At 28.4% G+C, this 18,608-nt stretch overlaps 1 protein-coding gene across 1 annotated transcript in view; it reads right to left on the bottom strand.

Moving 5' to 3' along the window:
- Positions 1 to 1,963: 1,963 nt before the first annotated feature.
- The window catches only part of LOC100208489 (potassium voltage-gated channel subfamily C member 1), a 48,672-nt gene continuing 32,027 nt past the window's right edge, over positions 1,964 to 18,608 (bottom strand). The window contains exons 4-6 of the mRNA XM_065818840.1: positions 8,577 to 8,669; positions 8,312 to 8,504; positions 1,964 to 2,379 (exon numbers count right to left, since the gene is read on the bottom strand). Coding sequence (XP_065674912.1) covers positions 2,177 to 2,379; positions 8,312 to 8,504; positions 8,577 to 8,669 — 489 coding nt within the window. The 3' untranslated portion in view covers positions 1,964 to 2,176. The remainder of the gene's footprint in view (positions 2,380 to 8,311; positions 8,505 to 8,576; positions 8,670 to 18,608) is intronic.

Raw genomic sequence — 18,608 nt, 5'->3', positions numbered from 1 at the left:
TTAATCTGTTAAACAGACCTTCATTTTCATTGCTAACTGTTTAATGGCATGATCTTGTTTTTGTGGTGACTTTTGTAAAGCCAATTAAATAAGATTTACAGCTTTTGACAAACTTGAATGATAAACTTCTTCCATTTGATTAGAAAAATAACAAGGAATAGCAATATTATTACGTTGAGATTTTTGAAGAGCTCTGTGTTTACATAGTTGCAACTTAGCAAGTTCTTCTTTTTTATTGTTGCTTAAGCTTTGAATGTTGGCAACAAATATTGCTTCTTTTATTTTTTTTAATTCAATATTCATAGAAAAACATAATTGTACGATTTGGACATTGTTTTATATTTAAATAATGCCTGTATTGTCATGTTAAAATGGCTACCGAATGTTAAGCATCTTCTAGACATGCATAAATAAAATTCACAAAGTGAAGATATTTTCTTTAAATGTACTTAAATATCCTGTATTTCTTAATTTAATCTTTACCAATCCGCTTTTAATGTTCAAATTAGATAATTTTGATAAATAAAAATCTTATATAGAACGACCCCTCGATAATATTTTTATTTACTTATCAAATATCTGCTAATGAATAATTTTTGAATAATTAAATAATGAATAATTAAATTTTAAAAAGGGTTTAATCGGGTAATATGAGCATCTAGATAATATGAGCACACCATAAGAATTCTATGATGTAAGAAGTGATATTCAAGTTGATTTATAATTTTTAAATCAACTTTATGTGGTGATAACAGGAAGCAGTATAATTAGCGTAAGTTTATATCTAGAAATTAACGGTAGTTAAAAAATCTATTATAATGCTATTTAATTTTTTGAATTGTTAAAAATTTATCATTACGCTTTCAAGAATCTGTGTTGCGAAAGTTGGACGTTGAAATATAGATTTTTATTTTTTAATAAAGAAAAATACATTAGCTAGAAATCCGTTCCATTTATGTTCAGAAAACAATACAAACCAATGTAATAAAAACATTTATTTTTGACTTTATTTAAAAATATCATTTTTGTGTAATATGAGCAGGCTCAAATTACCCAGTGTTTTTCACTGAAATTTATTAGTTTAAAGTCTTAAAATTGCTGTGATTTTAATTGCTTTTTGATTTTTGGTTGTTGGGGGTATATTAAAATATTTTTGTATTTTGTATCACATTTGAGTATCTAAAAAAAAAAGAAAGACCCTCCATTTCTAAGATGTTTTAGGATTTTCAGAATCTGGTGGGAAAGGGGATGCATACCCCATCCCCCCTGGATCCGTCACTGTTAAAGTGCTCGTATTATCAAGTGGACTGGGTAATATAAGCAATTTTCGCTATTTTTTTAAAACCTCTGTATTTTTAAGTATAAAAGGTGGATCATGAGTAGTGATCCCTAAAAACTAATTATTCACAAAAATTTAGCCTCCAACATAACTATTTTTTAAAATTCTATAATTTTCGCTTAAAGTGCTCCTAATCATATACCTAATCTACACTATTTTAGATTTAATGCTTTTTTTTTTGTTTCAAATCTTTTTTGTGGAAAAATGAGATCGAAAAACTTTTAACATTTTTATTAGTTTATTATTTATGAAACAATAAAAAAAATATTACTTAAAAAAAGCGTTTTTTTAATAACGAAATGACAGGATCTTAACGATAAATTGTTAAAACTAAAATAATTGCCCCGCAAGCACACGACGTTGAAATAACGTTGAAATAACGCTGATCAACGTCGATCAATGTAAATCAACGTTATTTCAACGTTATTCCAACGTTGTGTGCCCGCTGGGTGGACTTGTGTAAAACGGTTCACCTAAAACAGAATAAAACAAAACAAAAGTTGCAAAAAACGAAAAAAAAAAAATTCTTAACCAGTTGATTTCTGTCAAAAATTCTGCCAAACAAATTATAAATTTTATATTTTATATATTAATTGTATTTGGGTAAATAGTGCATTCTAAAACTGACTATATAAAATTTTTATTTCAAATTTATAATTGATACAATTCTATGCCGTATGAAATTTTTGAGAAACTTGGCTCTAGGTTTCAATTTTTAAAAAACGTGATAAAACAAAATTAGTTTTACAGTAGTGCTAATACATAAAGTATAGTATTAAAAAAAAAAGCGTCTGTCGAAGTACATAAAAAATTTATTCCATGTATTTTTTCTCAATTTCAATTAGAATGATCCAATATTAAAACATCTTTTGTGTCAGCATGCGACTCTTCAAGAAAAGAATCTTCTAGTACAGAATTTAAAGAAGATCTTGCGGATAAAATACCTTGTATAGAATGATGTTGTAATTGTGGTTTTATAGCGAATCGACGCTTGTGACTCGATGTCGATAAATTGAGCATTTTAGAAAAAAGAGAATCATCTAAAGTAACAAATATGTTAGCTTGGAAGATGTATAATAATTAAAAAAATTAAATAATGCATGAAGAGTTTGACAAGCGCTTGTATAAATATTTAAAATTGAATAATATCGAAAATAATTAAAATATTGAAAAATAAAAAGGATTAATCAAAAATTTATAATTTGTTTTATGTTTGTTGTAGATAATTTTATACATATTATTACTAATATATTAACAGTACATTATATAATAATATTATAATATTATATTTAGTATGTAGAAATATTAGTATGTACACTGTTGTATCTCTGTTGTACATAGTATTTGTACAACTCAACATTGTATAGTGTTTTTTCTTTTGGATTTAAAAAGGTAATTGTTTTTTCATATAGATTTTATATACTTTTTTAAATAGCAACTTATTTCACTTCTCTGTAATAACCTCTGTAATTTCACTTCTCTGTAATAACCTCTAATGAAATTAAATTAAGTTAAAAAATGATAATAATATAAACAAATAAAACAACAAATCTACAAAAATGACAGTTACATTAGTGGAAATTAAAAGAATGATAAAGGATATGTTTGAGGAGTTTGAGAACAAAATTGAAGCAATACTGAAAAAACAAGAAAAAAATTTTGCAAATATAATCAACGCTAATCTAAAAATAACAAATCAGCGTCTTGATAAAGTGGAAATGATGTCGAACGACAATGTTTATATTATTAAAGCTTTATCAAAAGATGTGGAAGAATTAAAAACGAGTTTAAATTATCATGAAGAACTTGTTGAGAAGAAGATAAAAACCGCCGTTAACACAGTGGAAAAAAATAAAAATTATAATGAAACAATTAACAAGAAAAGTGAATTTACATATGTAAAAAAGAAATTAAGAGAAATGGAGGACAGGTCCAGAAGAAACAACCTAAGGGTGGACGGTATCAAAGAGAAAGATAATGAAACCTGGTGCGATAGTGAAGCGAAGGTTCTTAAATTGTTTGATGAGCAACTTGGCTTAAAAAGTATAAAAATTGAGCGTGCACATCGCACTGGACTGAGAAACAATAAAAAACCTAGAACTATTTTCTTAAAGCTATTAGACTTTAAGGATAAAATTGCTATCTTAAGAAAGTCATCAACATTAAAAGGAAAAAACATTTACATTAATGAAGATTTTTGCGCAGAAACAAACCTAATAAGAAAGGAGTTGAAAGAAAAAATGAAAGTGGAAAAACATGCGGGGAAATTCGCTTACGTATCGTACGATAAATTAATCATTCGGGATTGGAATCAAAAGGAAAAGTAATTTATGTTCTTAATATCTTCTATCTTTTTATAGTTTATATTTGTATATCTTTTTATATACATAAGTGCTCTATTTTATATTGTTACGAATAAAAGAAATAAGTTTTCTAAAGGAAAAGAGAAATAAAAAAATAATAATAATAAAAAAACTTTAAATATTTTAAATAATATTTATTAAAAAATTAAAAATGGTTTCGAATATGACTGAAAACGTAAATTACTTCGAAAATAGTTCATTTCATGTTTTTAGATTTAATAATTTAAACACGCTCGATGAGCACGATCCTGATAAAATTATATTTGATGACTATTCATTAATGAATACGGAAGCACAGTATTTATTTCCGGACGAAATAAAGCAATATTTATCGGATATTGAACCTTTTGAGAACTTATCTCTTCTTCATCTTAACGTAAGAAGCGCTAAAGCAAATTTTGAAAACTTTAAAATATTCTTAGAGGAAAGCAATTTTATTTTCAATATAATTTGTTTAAGTGAAACTTGGCTAACTGATGATGCATTTAGCGAAAGTTGTAGGTTTGACTTACTAAAATATGACGCAATTCACTTACAAAGAAAGTCTAAAAAAAGAGGTGGTGGTGTTGTTATTTACGTCAAAAATAGCTTGTGGTTTAAAATGCGAAAAGACATGTGCATATCTGAATGCAACGGCGAATTTGTTTCGATTGAAATAGTTAATGATAAAACCAAAAATATTTTAGTAACCTGTTGTTACAAACCGCCAAATGCGTCCACAGAAAATTTCTCAAATCATCTCCAGAATATTATTTAAAAAGTTTCTCTAGAAAAAAAAAAACTGTTTGTATTAGGTGACTTTAATATTAACGCCCTAAATTATGACAATGATATAGAAAGTCAAAACTTTTACAATGATTTATTTCGATATGGTGTGATCCCTTTAATAAACAAACCAACAAGAATAACAAGAAATTCAGCAACATTAATAGACAATATATTAACTAACTTTTTATTTGAAAACTCCTTAAAAAAAAGAATAATTAAAACACCAATTTCAGATCAAATGCCAATTTTCATATCCGCTAATACGTCAAATAAACTCAAACAAAAACAAAATAAAGTCCCATTTACTAAACGCCTCCTATCATTAAACAATCAATTAGCGTTTCAAAATGAACTAGGAAATATAGACTGGTCTCCATTAGAATCACTCAATGATGCTAATTCCATGTTTAATAACTTCCATCACAATTTTTCAAACTTGTATGAAAAACACTTCCCAGAGACAGAAGTAAAAATTAAAGTTAAAACCTTAAATTCGCCATGGTTTAGTAAAGGCTTAAAAAAAGCTTCGAAGCGAAAACATCGACTGTACGATAGATATCTAAAAAATAAGTGCGTAAAGACCAAGACAGAATATAAAAACTATAGGACTTTATTTGAGAAAGTCAAACGAACAGCAAAATCAAACTATTATAAAAAGCAACTTGAAAAGTGTCAACTAAGTTCTAGGAAAACTTGGCAAGTACTAAATGAAATAATTGGAAAACCGAAAATCAATGAATCTTTTCCGAAAATCTTACATATTAAAAATAAAACTATTGACAATGAAAACAATATAGCAAATGAATTTAACAATTTTTTTGTGAATATAGGACCTAAACTTGCGGCAAAAATTCCAAATGTAAATAAATCATTTAAGGAATACCTTCAGTGCAATAAAAATCAATTTAAAAATGAGAATTTAACCTTTAAAGAATACGAAACAGCTTTTAAAAGCTTGAAACGTAATAAGTCATCTGGAATTGATGGTATAAACAGCAACATTGTTATTGATTGTTTTAATGAGTTAAAAGTGCCTTTATTTAAAATTTGTAAACGTTCTCTGAATGAGGGTATATTTCCTGATATACTTAAATCAGCAAAAGTTTAACCTATATATAAATCAGGCGATAAAACGGATATTGGAAACTATAGACCAATATCTATACTATCCATTTTTTCTAAGATTTTTGAGCGAATTATGTTCAATAGGTTATATGCATTTTTTAAAAATAATGACTTATTCTATTCAAAACAGTTTGGATTCCAGAAAAGCACTTCAACTGAACATGCAATACTTCACTTAATTAATGAAATAAAAAACTCTTTTGCAAACGGAGAATTTACTTTAGGCGTGTTTATTGACCTCTCCGAGGCCTTTGACACAGTGGATCATAAAATAATGATAAAAAAGCTTATGATGTACGGCATACGAGGCGTACCCTGCAGGTGGATAGCAGATTACCTGAGTAAACGTACACAGTCCATATATAACGGAAATAAAAAACTAACAAATTCATCTTTAATTTCTTGTGGAGTGCCCCAAGGATCTATTCTTGGGCCTCTAATTTTCCTAATATACGTGAATGATCTCTGGAGAGCGACAAATATATCAACAATAATGTTTGCTGACGACAGTAACTTTTTTATTTCAGGAAAAGATATACCTCAACTCTTTGTCCAAATGAACAACGAGTTAGATAAAATTTCACTATGGTTCAATGCAAATAAACTTTCTATTAATTCAAGTAAATCAAAGTTCTCATTATTCCACCCCCTTAAAAAAAAAAAAAATCCTATTTTATTTCCAAAACTAGTTATTGAAAACACAGAAGTTAGTCGCGAAAGAGTCACAAAATTTCTTGGTGTTCTCATTGACGAAAATATTACCTGGAATAAACATATTGCCTATATTGGAAGCAAAATATCAAAAAGTATTGGCGTTCTATATCAGTCACGGGATTTAATTAATAAGCATCATCTAAAACAAATCTATTTCAGTTTTATACAAAGTTACTTGAATTACGCGAACATTGCGTGGTGTAGTACATCTAAAAGCAAGCTTGAAGCACTCTATCGAAAACAAAAACATGCCTTAAGAATAATAAATTTTAAAAATAAAAACGAACATGCAAAACCACTGTTCGAAATTATGAACATCTTTACGTTATACGAGATAAACGTTTATAAAATTTTATGTCTCATGTACAAAAGTAAATTTCAACAATGCCCCTCAATTTTTAATGATCTTTATGAAATAAAACCTAACATTAAGTATACTTTACGCACAACAGGCTTAATTGAACCATTGTGCAAAACTAAACAAGAACAATTTAAAATTACGTATCGTGCTCCGCATATCTGGAATAAAATCTTAGCAAAATATAGTAATTTATAAGATGTAAACAATATAAATTGCTTTCAAAAACTAATAAAAAAGAGTATTTTAAAGTATAAAAATCTTATTAATGATTTCTTTTAAACTGCTTTTTTTTATTTTTATTATTTTTTTATTTTGTTTTGTTTATTTGACTGTTTGTTTTATTTGTTCTTGTCTTTTTACATTGAATGTTTTTGGTGTTAACACTATTTACCTTAGTTAATTAAGTTTTGCTTTTAACAATGTTATAGGAATTTAATATTGTAAAAACATAACTAGTACAACGGTTCTTGATGAAAAGACTTAATGGTCTTCTGCAAGTTTCCCGCGTTTTTATATATTTTTGTATAACTATCTCTTATTATTTTGTCTTTGATTTTTTTTTATATTTATAACTGGATTATTTTTGAAAGAATAAGAGTATCTTGTATTATATTACGGAATTTAATTGTAACAAAAACGGAAAATTAAAAAAAAACCAAAAAAAAAAAACCTCCACTTTAACTTTTCTTTTATGTACCTCTCATGCTTCGTTTTATTTTTCCTCACCTTTTTTTTATCTTTTTAAACCTTCTTCTTTACAATTAATGCACGCTTTGACAAAATTAACCACAGAAACAACAAATAAATATTTAACAGCCTTCTTTTCTTATGGGTGAGTCTAGTCACGCGCACGTACGATAAACTCACCCTAAACCTAATTATATTCTTTTTGCCCATTAGAGAAAAATTTAAGCTAAAAGTTTTTTATAATAAAAATTAACAAAAAATAACTTTTTTTTTAATTCAAATTCACTCCTAACAAGGTTGCAATTATCCGCTATAAAATTGGAAGTTACTAAAAAATAAAGAATAGAGTTTTATTTGTTAACAAATATTTGATAAAAGAGCAAGAGAATGGTTGACAAAAGACTTTAAAAGTTGTAGGTTGTATGAGTCAGGGAAACATAAGGAGGAGAGGGGAGAGTTCCAAAGGGTTGAAGTGCGGGGGAAAAAACTAGACGAATGAAAGTTTTTTGAAGCATGCAAGAACAGAAATAGTAAAAGGATGTGACTTTGCTGAATGACGAGTCAAGTAAGAATGAATCTCTATATACACTACACTGCATTTATCCCTTAATAGTCAGTCAACGAATGTACAGAAATGTACAGACACTCCACTGCGCTAGATTAAACTTAAATTAAACTTTTAAACTTAAATATTAAATTTTTTTCATGGATTGAAACTTTTTTTTAAGAAAATGAATTTTTAAAGAGCGGAACGAAAATCAATTTAAAATTCTTAAGCTGTAAAACGGGAAACCATTTCGATACAATATTGAGTGAGGAAAATGCACTATACAACAGTAATACACTTACAGCAATGAACGTATAATTTAAAGCGAGCCAAAATGCCCGTTTTAGGTTAACATTATAAAACATATGCCTGAATATAAATTTAATATATATGGTTTTTGAACCTACCTTGATTATTGGCGACAAGACCTTTATCTACATTTAAAAGGTTCTTTCTAAGGGGAAGTTTCATTCTAGCTTGCGCATAAGAGTAAAACAACGTAAAATTGCTCCCTATTACCGAAACTGGTAAAGCGACTATTAATAAACCAGAGCATGCGCACAATGCTCCTACAATTTTTGCAGAAAGTGTTTTGGGTATCTAAATTGAATAGCAAAATATTATCTATAGTATCGTAAACAAATAAAAAAAACCTTATGTTTCACAACGTACCACGTCTCCATAACCAACTGTTGTCATGGTCACAATTGACCACCAAAAATATTCTGGAATGCTCGTATAATTCTTGTCATTGTTAGAATCACTCTAAATTGAAGAGATTTTTACACAACAATTACACCAAGATACACTAAATTACATAAATGTAATATGTATGTGTGAATTCATATGTTATAATAATATTTAGAGGCTCAAAGAAGATAAGGATAACCGCAGTCACCACAATCTTTTCATGGAACCCCTATTTTGACTTTTAGCAAGTGTAAAGTAAAATAAAATTGTTATAAAATTTATATAAAACTCCGTTAAAATATGAAAAAATATTTTAACAGAGGCATAATTAAAAAGGTACAGTTTGCGTAATAAAACAGAACGAAGATTTAAAGGTTATAGTTAATGAAGCAAAAATAGAGAACATAGGCTTTCATATAGGGGAAAGGGGGTAATTAGTACCGCTGTGCAATTTGTACCAGCGTTATTGTTCTTTTTCTGATTCGTTGAAATTGGCGGAAACACGATAAAATCAAGCCAGCAGATAAAATATGCATACTGACCAAAAAATGACGGAATGAACGTTAAAGAAAGGAGGTAAGTCTGTTTCCCTTTTTTTACACTATTTGATGTATTAATTACACTGTCCTACTAGTCGTACCTTGCAGGCATGGATATACGTAACTTATTTATATTTTTTATGCCCATCCATTCTTCTTCATTAATAAAAACGTTTTTTTCCGATTCACTTTGCCCATTAAAACACTGAAGTAGAAAACTATGTTTAGTCATAGTCGGGTAAATCGTACCTGTGATGGTGGGGTAAATCGTACCTGTGGTACTAATTACCCCTACCTTTAAAGATAACAAAGGGCAGCGTTGGTACTGCTTCGTGTGTGATGAGGACATTGAGGAGGATATGATCCAGTGTTTAATTTGGGGAGCATGGGTACATGCTGCATGCTCATCATCTGAGTCTCAAAATAGGTCACATGATAGCTATATATGTGAATCATGTCAATAAATATATTTTAAAAGTGTAGAATGAACCAGTTATTGTTTTATTTATTACTTATTATTAGTGCTGAGCTTTTTTTTTCTTCATACCCTTTGGTACTTATTAACCTCACTAATGGTATTATTTGAACCTTTTTGTGGGTAATTAGTACCACCTTGTTTATTTGTAGTTTTTATTAGTGTGCTCTTTATTTTTATATTTACACCTTGAAATCATGATTGTTTGTTTTAGTTTCATCAATGCTTGTTTCTATCTAAAAATAAACTTTTTCCTACATTTAGTTTTATTTTTATTAATTTTTTTCCTCAGGGGGTGCTATTTAGCCCCCTTTCCCCTAATAAGAGCCAAAATATACAATAAAGTCAACTTTAAATATATCCACTATGTTATGTCATGTGCATTTCATACTCATTGCAGAGGAAGAAGAGCCGGTGAATAAAGAACGAAAAAATTTACACATTGTTAATGCCAATCTGTTTAACTGTAATGAAGTTTAAATAAAAATAAAAAAAACACTTCCTGGTTATAAAATGCATATGTAATTATATAAACATAATGAACGTAACAAATAGTGTATGTTATGTCTTTTTTTTAATTAACTTTTTCTACTCTGTCATCAAACATAACTGTCTTATTATGTCAGAAATGTGCCATTCATTCACAGCTTTCTTCTAACAATTTTTTTACACACAATATCATCTAGATCATCTAGTTGTTTAGTTGGCAAATTGTTAAATTAATTTCTTATTTCAACAACATTTAGTATAAACAACCTTCTCTCTAACTTTCTTTTTTTCTTTTATATCAATTTTTGCTGTTTTGAAGTCTGTTTTTAAGAAATCTCAGCTCCAATTTAAGCATGCTTTTAATAATTTTTAATAACTCTTTCTTTTTTTTATGTGCGTCTGAGTAAAGCACAATATCATGGCTACATTACAAAATAAAATTTATAATATTAAGACTACATAGTTATCAGTCCTATTCTTTTTAGATTTCATTTAATAAGATATGTAAATTCCTTTATTAGGGAACCTGTTGCTTCACTTCAAATCAAAACACAGTGCTCAAAAGATCTGCAATTTACCTTATGTGAATTGCAAATTTCAAAACACGCAGATTTTTATTCTTTATAATGCAATACAAACTAAAGGATTTTTTAAAAATTTGATAGAAGCAGTTTTTTTAAAGTTATTCCTTAAGGTAATATATATTTTCTTTATTGACATTTAGGGTTATCATTTGGCAGCTAAGATATGGTTTATTAAGGTTTAGTACAAATTTAGGCAACAGTTATTTGCTCGAGTTTTCCTACAAATGAGTTTTAGCTTATTTTAATAAAACTAATAAGTTTTTATAAAGCTAATAAATTTTATTTTAATATAAAATAAAGCTAATAAGTATTTAGTATATAAGTTTAAAACTGTTGTATAGGACAACTGTATTGTTTTAAAAAATGAAAACTAATATGTTGAAATTGTTTTTCTTTTAAGTGATTTTGAGCTAAGCTACTTACACCTACTGACAATTAGGTAAACATGCAAAGAGTGCCATATCTTCTATCTGTTATTTGAGAGGTCTTTGAGTCTGAAAAACTTTGTTTTTCAAAGACTCAAAGACCTCTCTAATAACAGATAGAAGACTGATCGAACGATAAATCTGTGGCATTACTAGGGGGTGCGAAAGGTGTTGTTCGCACTGGTTGACACCATCATTATATGACACAGGGGTAGCACCAACTTGCTCATGCTCTATTTTTTTGTAAAGGACCTTATTTATTTTTTCTCAAAAATTTCTAGGTACAGAGATATATTAGTAAAATTCTTGGGGGTGACACTAAAAACTTACCGCACAGTTTAAAGAAAACTGAAGAGAGTACTGGAGAACACTTTTATAAGACTATGAAAGAAATGTTGTCTGGAACACAAGCTATAGATGAGTTTAATTAAGATATGACTATGGCTAAAAAGACTGAAGTGATTTGAATGTCTAACAATAGGATAACCTGTTTAACTGGAATGGGTGAAAGATTATGGCCATAAGATTCACAAATTGAATTAGAAGAAAAGTTCTTTGCAAATAATTAAGTATTATTAGGTAATAAGATCAGTCTCATAAATTAGAAATGAAATGACAAAGAGACTGGGATTCTTTTCGTGAAAAGAATCCCAGTCTCTTTAAAAATAACTCTCACAAGAGAGTTATTTTAAAAAAAAAAAGATGAAAAAAATGATTATAATTAGATAGATATAGCAGCTGCACAAGGTGAAAACCATTCAGTAGAATTAGCCATGACCTGAAACCAACAAGAAGCAATAAAAGCTTTTATATCTGTCTGTAGGTTACTTAGGAGACACATTAATCCGTGGAGAAAAAAGACACCAGCCAAAAGATCGTCTCAAAAAAGATTGTCACGAAAAGAATCCCATTCAGCTTTGGGGTTGAAAGTAGCAGTAATGGGCATAGTTAACTAACTTTTTAGTTAACTTTTAGTTAAACTACTTTTTTTTAGTTAAATGCAATAGTTAAACTAAATTTTTTTATTTAAGTTAAACTTTTAGTTTAACTAACTTTTTTCCTAGTTTAGTTGAAAAAGTTTAACTAAATTTTTATTAACTAAATTTTTTATATATCGACAAATAAATCGTTCTATTTCTATGCACCACTCACCTGACCAAGGACTCCAAGGATTCTGTTATTACTATTTTTATGTATTTATTTATTTAGTGCATGAACTGGACTTTTCAACATCATTTCCGCTTGGTCTGTATCAATAAAATGGTTAGCGGAAACATAAATTCATCAACAAATTTTCTTGAGTTGAAAAAAAAAAAAGTTAAAAAGTTGAATTTTAGTTAACTATTTCTTATTAGTTTAAGTTAACTACTTTTTATAAAAAATTTGTAACTAAAAGTTTAACTACTTTTTTTTAGTTTTAGTTAGTAGTTTAGTTAAACTATAATAAAAAAGTTTGTGCCCATCACTGGAAAGTAGTGCGTTAGTAAAGTAAGTCTGAAGAACAAGTGCAAAATCAAAAGTTTATAGAGATCATTGCATGGTTGAAACCACCTAAAGAAGAACAAGGAGAAACTGAACACATGCTAGGGTCAGATACAAGAAATAAATTAAAGAGTGAAGGTATTTTAGATTAGAGTAGTCTGCAAAGCGAGTAACCAAATTTAAAGTAGTTTCATAAAGAGCAAGCAAGTGTGATAAATTGTATAAGCGGTAAGATTCAATGGATTTTTTTTTTTTAATTTAGATGGAAAGCTACTTCGAAGACTAAGATTATTTCTAAAACATATATTGGAGCAGTTAGTTGATGAGAATGGTTTTTTATGTTATGTTAGCTTTAAGCACGGTTTAAGTTTATAGGAACTTGACTCATTCATATATGGAGCATAGCATTCCAAGCAATGAGCTATACAGTTTTCACAGCCATGCTAATTAACCCAATCTTGTAACTTAGAGCTCCTTAGTTGGCCTTAAAAATGCACATCAAAAGAATTAGCAGGGACACCATCTGTGCGGAACATAGCACTTTTAATACTCTGATAATTTACAGCTGTTGATGGAATCAGTCTCTCTGAGAGCTACCACAAAGTTTGGGAAATTTTACTACCAGCTGGCCTCAGAACCATTAAACTGAATTTTCGAGCTATACCATCATTAGGAGATAACAGAAAGAGTTGCATAGCCACTACTAAGGAGACACAAGCAAAGATCTATGAGTCAAAAGGATCTAGCATTCATTACCCTGGACAAGAAACAATGTAAAACAGGAGTACAATTACCTAATAGATGAGAAAGGGGTTTCAGGCTGGTCAACAGAATTTCTATTAGACACCTGTATATAAGATAGCTGGATACAGATAACTTCTATAAGATAGCTGGACAGAGTTAAAATCTACCAAGATGATTATTTTTCTGAGACACCGACTCTATGGTTCACTCAAACAAGAGCCCCAAGGCAGGAGGCTTTAAGTTTAATTAATTTAACTTTAAGTTAATGTTCATTTCTCCTAGCTTTTGCCTAAAAAAGCAAACACTACAAGGCAGCTGGGTAAAGGGAAGATTTTACTGGGTTACATGGTACCAGTAGCTGGGTGATCATGATGATAAACCTGAGCTGAACTTGAGTAGTTGAAAGAAGTTACTTCTTGTAAACAGTAATCTAAAACATTGATGGGGATATTTTGATAATGCATTAGGAAAAACATTACACCTAACAGAATACTAAGAATACTAATATTAAGGTGAGTGTAGGTTTTATTTTTGGAGTCTCTACTAAATACTGTAGTGTTACCATCATTAAGATATATAAATATTACATTTTAGAATGTTACATTTTTTTAATGAAAAACAAAAGATTTCTGTTGACTTAGCAGACTCTATTGCACCAGCTGACTTAGTTTGATTTAGTTAGCAGAAATGATTATATTTTTCTGCTCATATTTAAGTGTACTTTTTTTCCTTCCCAAATTGCTCAACCTTTACAAAGTTTTGATAAAATAACAGTATCCAATACCTTGTTGTTTTCATAAGAAATTGCCATAACTATACTATTTAAAGAAAAAAATCCTCTCCATTGCCAGGTACCATCAATGGAAACACCAAGTTTAATATTATCACTTATATTAGGTCAAGTTTTACTATTTACCAATTTCATAGCGACGTTTCAAATACTTACTCTGCTTAGCAACTATAAGTGTTAAAGTTTGCAAATAAAACAGTCAAAACAATATTTTGATAAAGGTGACTGCATGTGCTTTATGGAGGTGAAGGTTAACATTGCTTTTCGTCCTCTTCCAATTACCATATTATATTAGTATCCAAACCAGGTTTGTTCTATTGAATATTAGAAGAAGAAAAGAGTTTATCTTCAGAAGCACAACTACTGCAAGTAATTTGAAAAAACAACAAATGCCTTGAATAATCATGATACATGAGGAAAGTTTTCATAAGATATAAGGATAGTTTTGTACCACAAACATTACAAGAAGCATAATTTTCAGAACAATTTTTCATTTATTCAAAATGTGTAAAGAATATGAATTCATCATTATCAAAAATGTTTTTTCAAAATCGTTTCTCATTTTTTCTTACTTGTTTTCTTACTTGTTTTCTTACTTGATCAAGTTCTTGTATTATTATCAAATTCTTTATTGGAATTTATATGTTTACTACTATTTTTCTTTTATTTGCCATTATTTACTTTGTCATAAGTCAGACAACTTTTTTATAACAATAGTACCACTTTTTCATCTGAATTCAAAAGCCCAACTACAAAGGGATCGCCCCTAAATTAGGCAACGCTAAATTTCACTAATAAACAAAATAAAAAAAGATAAAAAATTTTCACTCGCAGAGCCTTTAGTTAAAATCAAAAAATCAAAATAGCACATTAAGTTTAATGAAAATCGCCGCGTAAAAGAGCTTAAGATCTCCTACTTCTGGTTTTTAAATAAATTTATCGTTGCGTAGTATATGGACGATCCCAAAGTTAAACCGTTAAAAACAGCCTAAAAAGTAATGTTACTTAGATTTCTGAATTTTAGACCAATAGTAATTCAAAACATTATAAAATAAAAGATTTCTGGAATGTCTAATTTTTAGGGATCAACTAAAAGATAAAGTTTTGAGAAAGAGAGTTTAACGATACAAAAGCTTTAAAGACAGATTTATAATTTTTTTTTACATGAAAAATATAAATCTATGCAATCCGGAACTAATCTTTCTGAATCTGTAACTAAAACTTTTAGCTTTTAGAAGATAAAGAAAAACTCGATGTGAATTATGCATGACCGACAATACGGGTTTTGAAATGGAGGGGCACAACCGCCATATTCTAAAAGAAATCCTAAATATTGTGAATTATCTGAGAAAAAAAAGGTCCAAGAGTAAAAAAGTGCAGAGGGGAGGGGGGCTCGTGCCTCCAGCCCCCTCCCCTTTCCCGATCTCATCGGCCCTTTTATGATATTGGCTCAAATAACCTTGAAAAGATGAAAAAAAGTTTAATTAACATAAATAGTATTAATTCAAAAGTTCAAAAAAATCCAAAAAAGTGTGATTACGACATTTCTAATCCAAAAGCATTCAAGCAAAGCAAGTTTGAAAACAAACCAGACAGCAGAAAGAAAGTTTTTTGTCATTTCTAAATCATTTCTAAAAATTTAACTTTTGTGCTCAAAGAGGAAAGTGAATTTTTCCTGAAAAATTGCAATCGTCAAGGAAAATGGTGCCTTTGTTAAGCCGATCGCGAGGTCATTAAAAACATGGAAATGACACGCTAAAAGATAATTTCTTTGAATAGTATAATACTTTGTTACGCGCCTAGAAACCTTAAAAAAAATAGCCAAAACTAACTTTCCAAAGACCATCAATTAGACTTTTTTTAGAGGTCTTGAATTGAATTTGGTTGGTTTTTATTTTTATCTTAAAAAAAACTTCAATATTTTTTTAAAAAATGTTCTTTATTTTTAGTTATTTTATGGCTGTATTTATTAATCTTTTATATTATCTTTTTTTTTTTAAATTTAACGTATTAAATTTTTATTAACCACCCAGTCGGCATTTGGTCCTAAAAAACGTTGTTTGAACGTTCAAAAGACGTTTGAACGCAGCAGCGTCATCAATATAGCGTTTTACATTGTACTAAATATACCAACGAAAAACTGTCTCAAAATATTTTAATTTGTTAACATTGAGAAAAAACTTGCTACGCTTGATTATCAGAAAATAATGAAAAAATGTTATTTAAAAGCAATGAGATAATAGATATGAAAATCAAATAATAAGAAACTTTAATTAACAATTTAAAAAACAAAAAAATTATACGTTTCACAATTTCATATTGCAGCCCCTCTAACTTAACAACAAGATGAAAAATTAGCTAATTAAGATTAAACTAAAAGACATTATATCAAAAGCAAAAAAAACTTTAGATATTAAAAATTAATATAACAAAGTTTTTTTGTCGTCCTTGTACAATGATTGAATGTGTATGTGCGTATGCTTGGGTATATGTATGCGTATGTGTATAAATGTGTATATATGTGCTTGTATGCGTGTTGTGTGTTAATATGTGTGTATATGTATATTAGGGCATCCCGTACTTTTCAAAAAACATATTTTTTCATTATAAAAACTTGGCCCCAAATATTTTTTGCCTGAACATATATACATTTTAGGTCAGTTTAAAAAAAGTTGATTTAAAAAAGTCTTCATTTGCAAAAATTGGTCTTTTGTTGAACTAAAAATTAATTTAAGACAAAAACAGATTTTTTTGAGGAAGCAAGCCCAAGAAACTTGATAAAATATCAAACACTGAGGAATGATTCGGGAATATAAATTATTTAAATATTTTTTTTAAAGCATTTTTCAATATTTCATTTTACTATTCTGTCATATAGTCATATAGTATATAAAATATATAATCAGTAATGAGTGGTATAAAAACAAGAAAAAAAGCAAGCACAGTAATGTCCGATTTAATAGGTAATAAAATTGTTGTGAATATTATATTTTCTTTATATTATTAATAATATTTTATTATTACTAAAATAATATTTATAATACAAAGATAATATTATATTCACAACAATTATGTCAATTAATGTTATTAATTTATTTTATAACTATTATCATGAGTATTAAATCATGAATATATTTTCTTGTATAAAATTTCATCAACAACAACATTATGAACAGTAACCATTTTATCAACAACAACATTATGAACAGTAACCATTTTGTCAACAACAACATTATGAACAGTAACCATTTTATCAACAACAACATTATGAACAGTAACCATTTTATCAACAACAACATTATGAACAGTAACCATTTTATCAACAACAACATTATGAACAGTAACCATTTTATCAACAACAACATTATGAACAGTAACCATTTTATCAACAACAACATTATGAACAGTAACCATTTTGTCAACAACAACATTATGAACAGTAACCATTTTATCAACAACAACATTATGAACAGTAACCATTTTATCAACAACAACATTATGAACAGTAACCATTTTATCAACAACAACATTATGAACAGTAACCATTTTATCAACAACAACATTATGAACAGTAACCATTTTATCAACAACAACATTATGAACAGTAACCATTTTATCAACAACAACATTATGAACAGTAACCATTTTATCAACAAAAATAATAAGAGTAACAATAATAAATTAAAAACTATATATAACATGATAATATTTTATCTCCAGGAAAAGGAAGAAACTTTATTCCATTTGAGCTACCAACTCTTGGTGCTGTTCTTCGTAAAGCTATACTGCTTAAAGAGTTGTCAGAAAAGAAGATATATCCATTGGATGATTTAATCAGGGAGACAAGATTGGAAGTTGTTAATCAATGGAAAAAAGCAAATTCAGATTTTTCATCTCCAGTAATATTTACAGATAAGTCCATTGACAGAAAGATCAAAAAAAGTTATTGTGATGTTTATGATATTTGCAAAAAAAAATTAACAAAAAACAAATTATTATAAAGAGGTTGAAAGGAAGTGAAAAGCAATTGAGCGAAGCAGTAAAAAAGAACATGATCTGAAAAATATCAAAGAAAAGGAGATAATAAATATTTGCTATTTGAAAAAAACATATGATGAGTTTTTGGAAAACTTTAATGACAAAGTAAAGTGTTCAAACAGTGAGTTAGAGTGTTTTTATAACACAGAAAATTCTCATGTACTAGATAAAAGCGAAGATTTTAAATTAAAGAGAAATTATATGAAGATACAAAATACAGCTATTGCTGCAATTAGGTATGAAGTTTCAAACACTTCTGCTGCTGCTATTGCTTCTGGGTTTTCAAAAGATTTGGTGGAGGCTAAAATTGTTCCGGAATCAGCTATTTATTTATTATTGGACAAAAAAAGATAAAGTTATGTCAGAGTGTCAGAATATTGGAGAAAATAGATTTGAGTGTGAAGATATTTCTTGCATTCTTTTTGATGGAAGAAGTGGCAAAACAAAT

This window comes from Hydra vulgaris, chromosome 15, assembly GCF_038396675.1.
Source record: "Hydra vulgaris chromosome 15, alternate assembly HydraT2T_AEP".
NCBI classification, from domain to species: domain Eukaryota; kingdom Metazoa; phylum Cnidaria; class Hydrozoa; order Anthoathecata; family Hydridae; genus Hydra; species Hydra vulgaris.
Note: the sequence above shows the minus strand (reverse complement) of the source record. Positions and strands in the feature narration are given on the sequence as shown.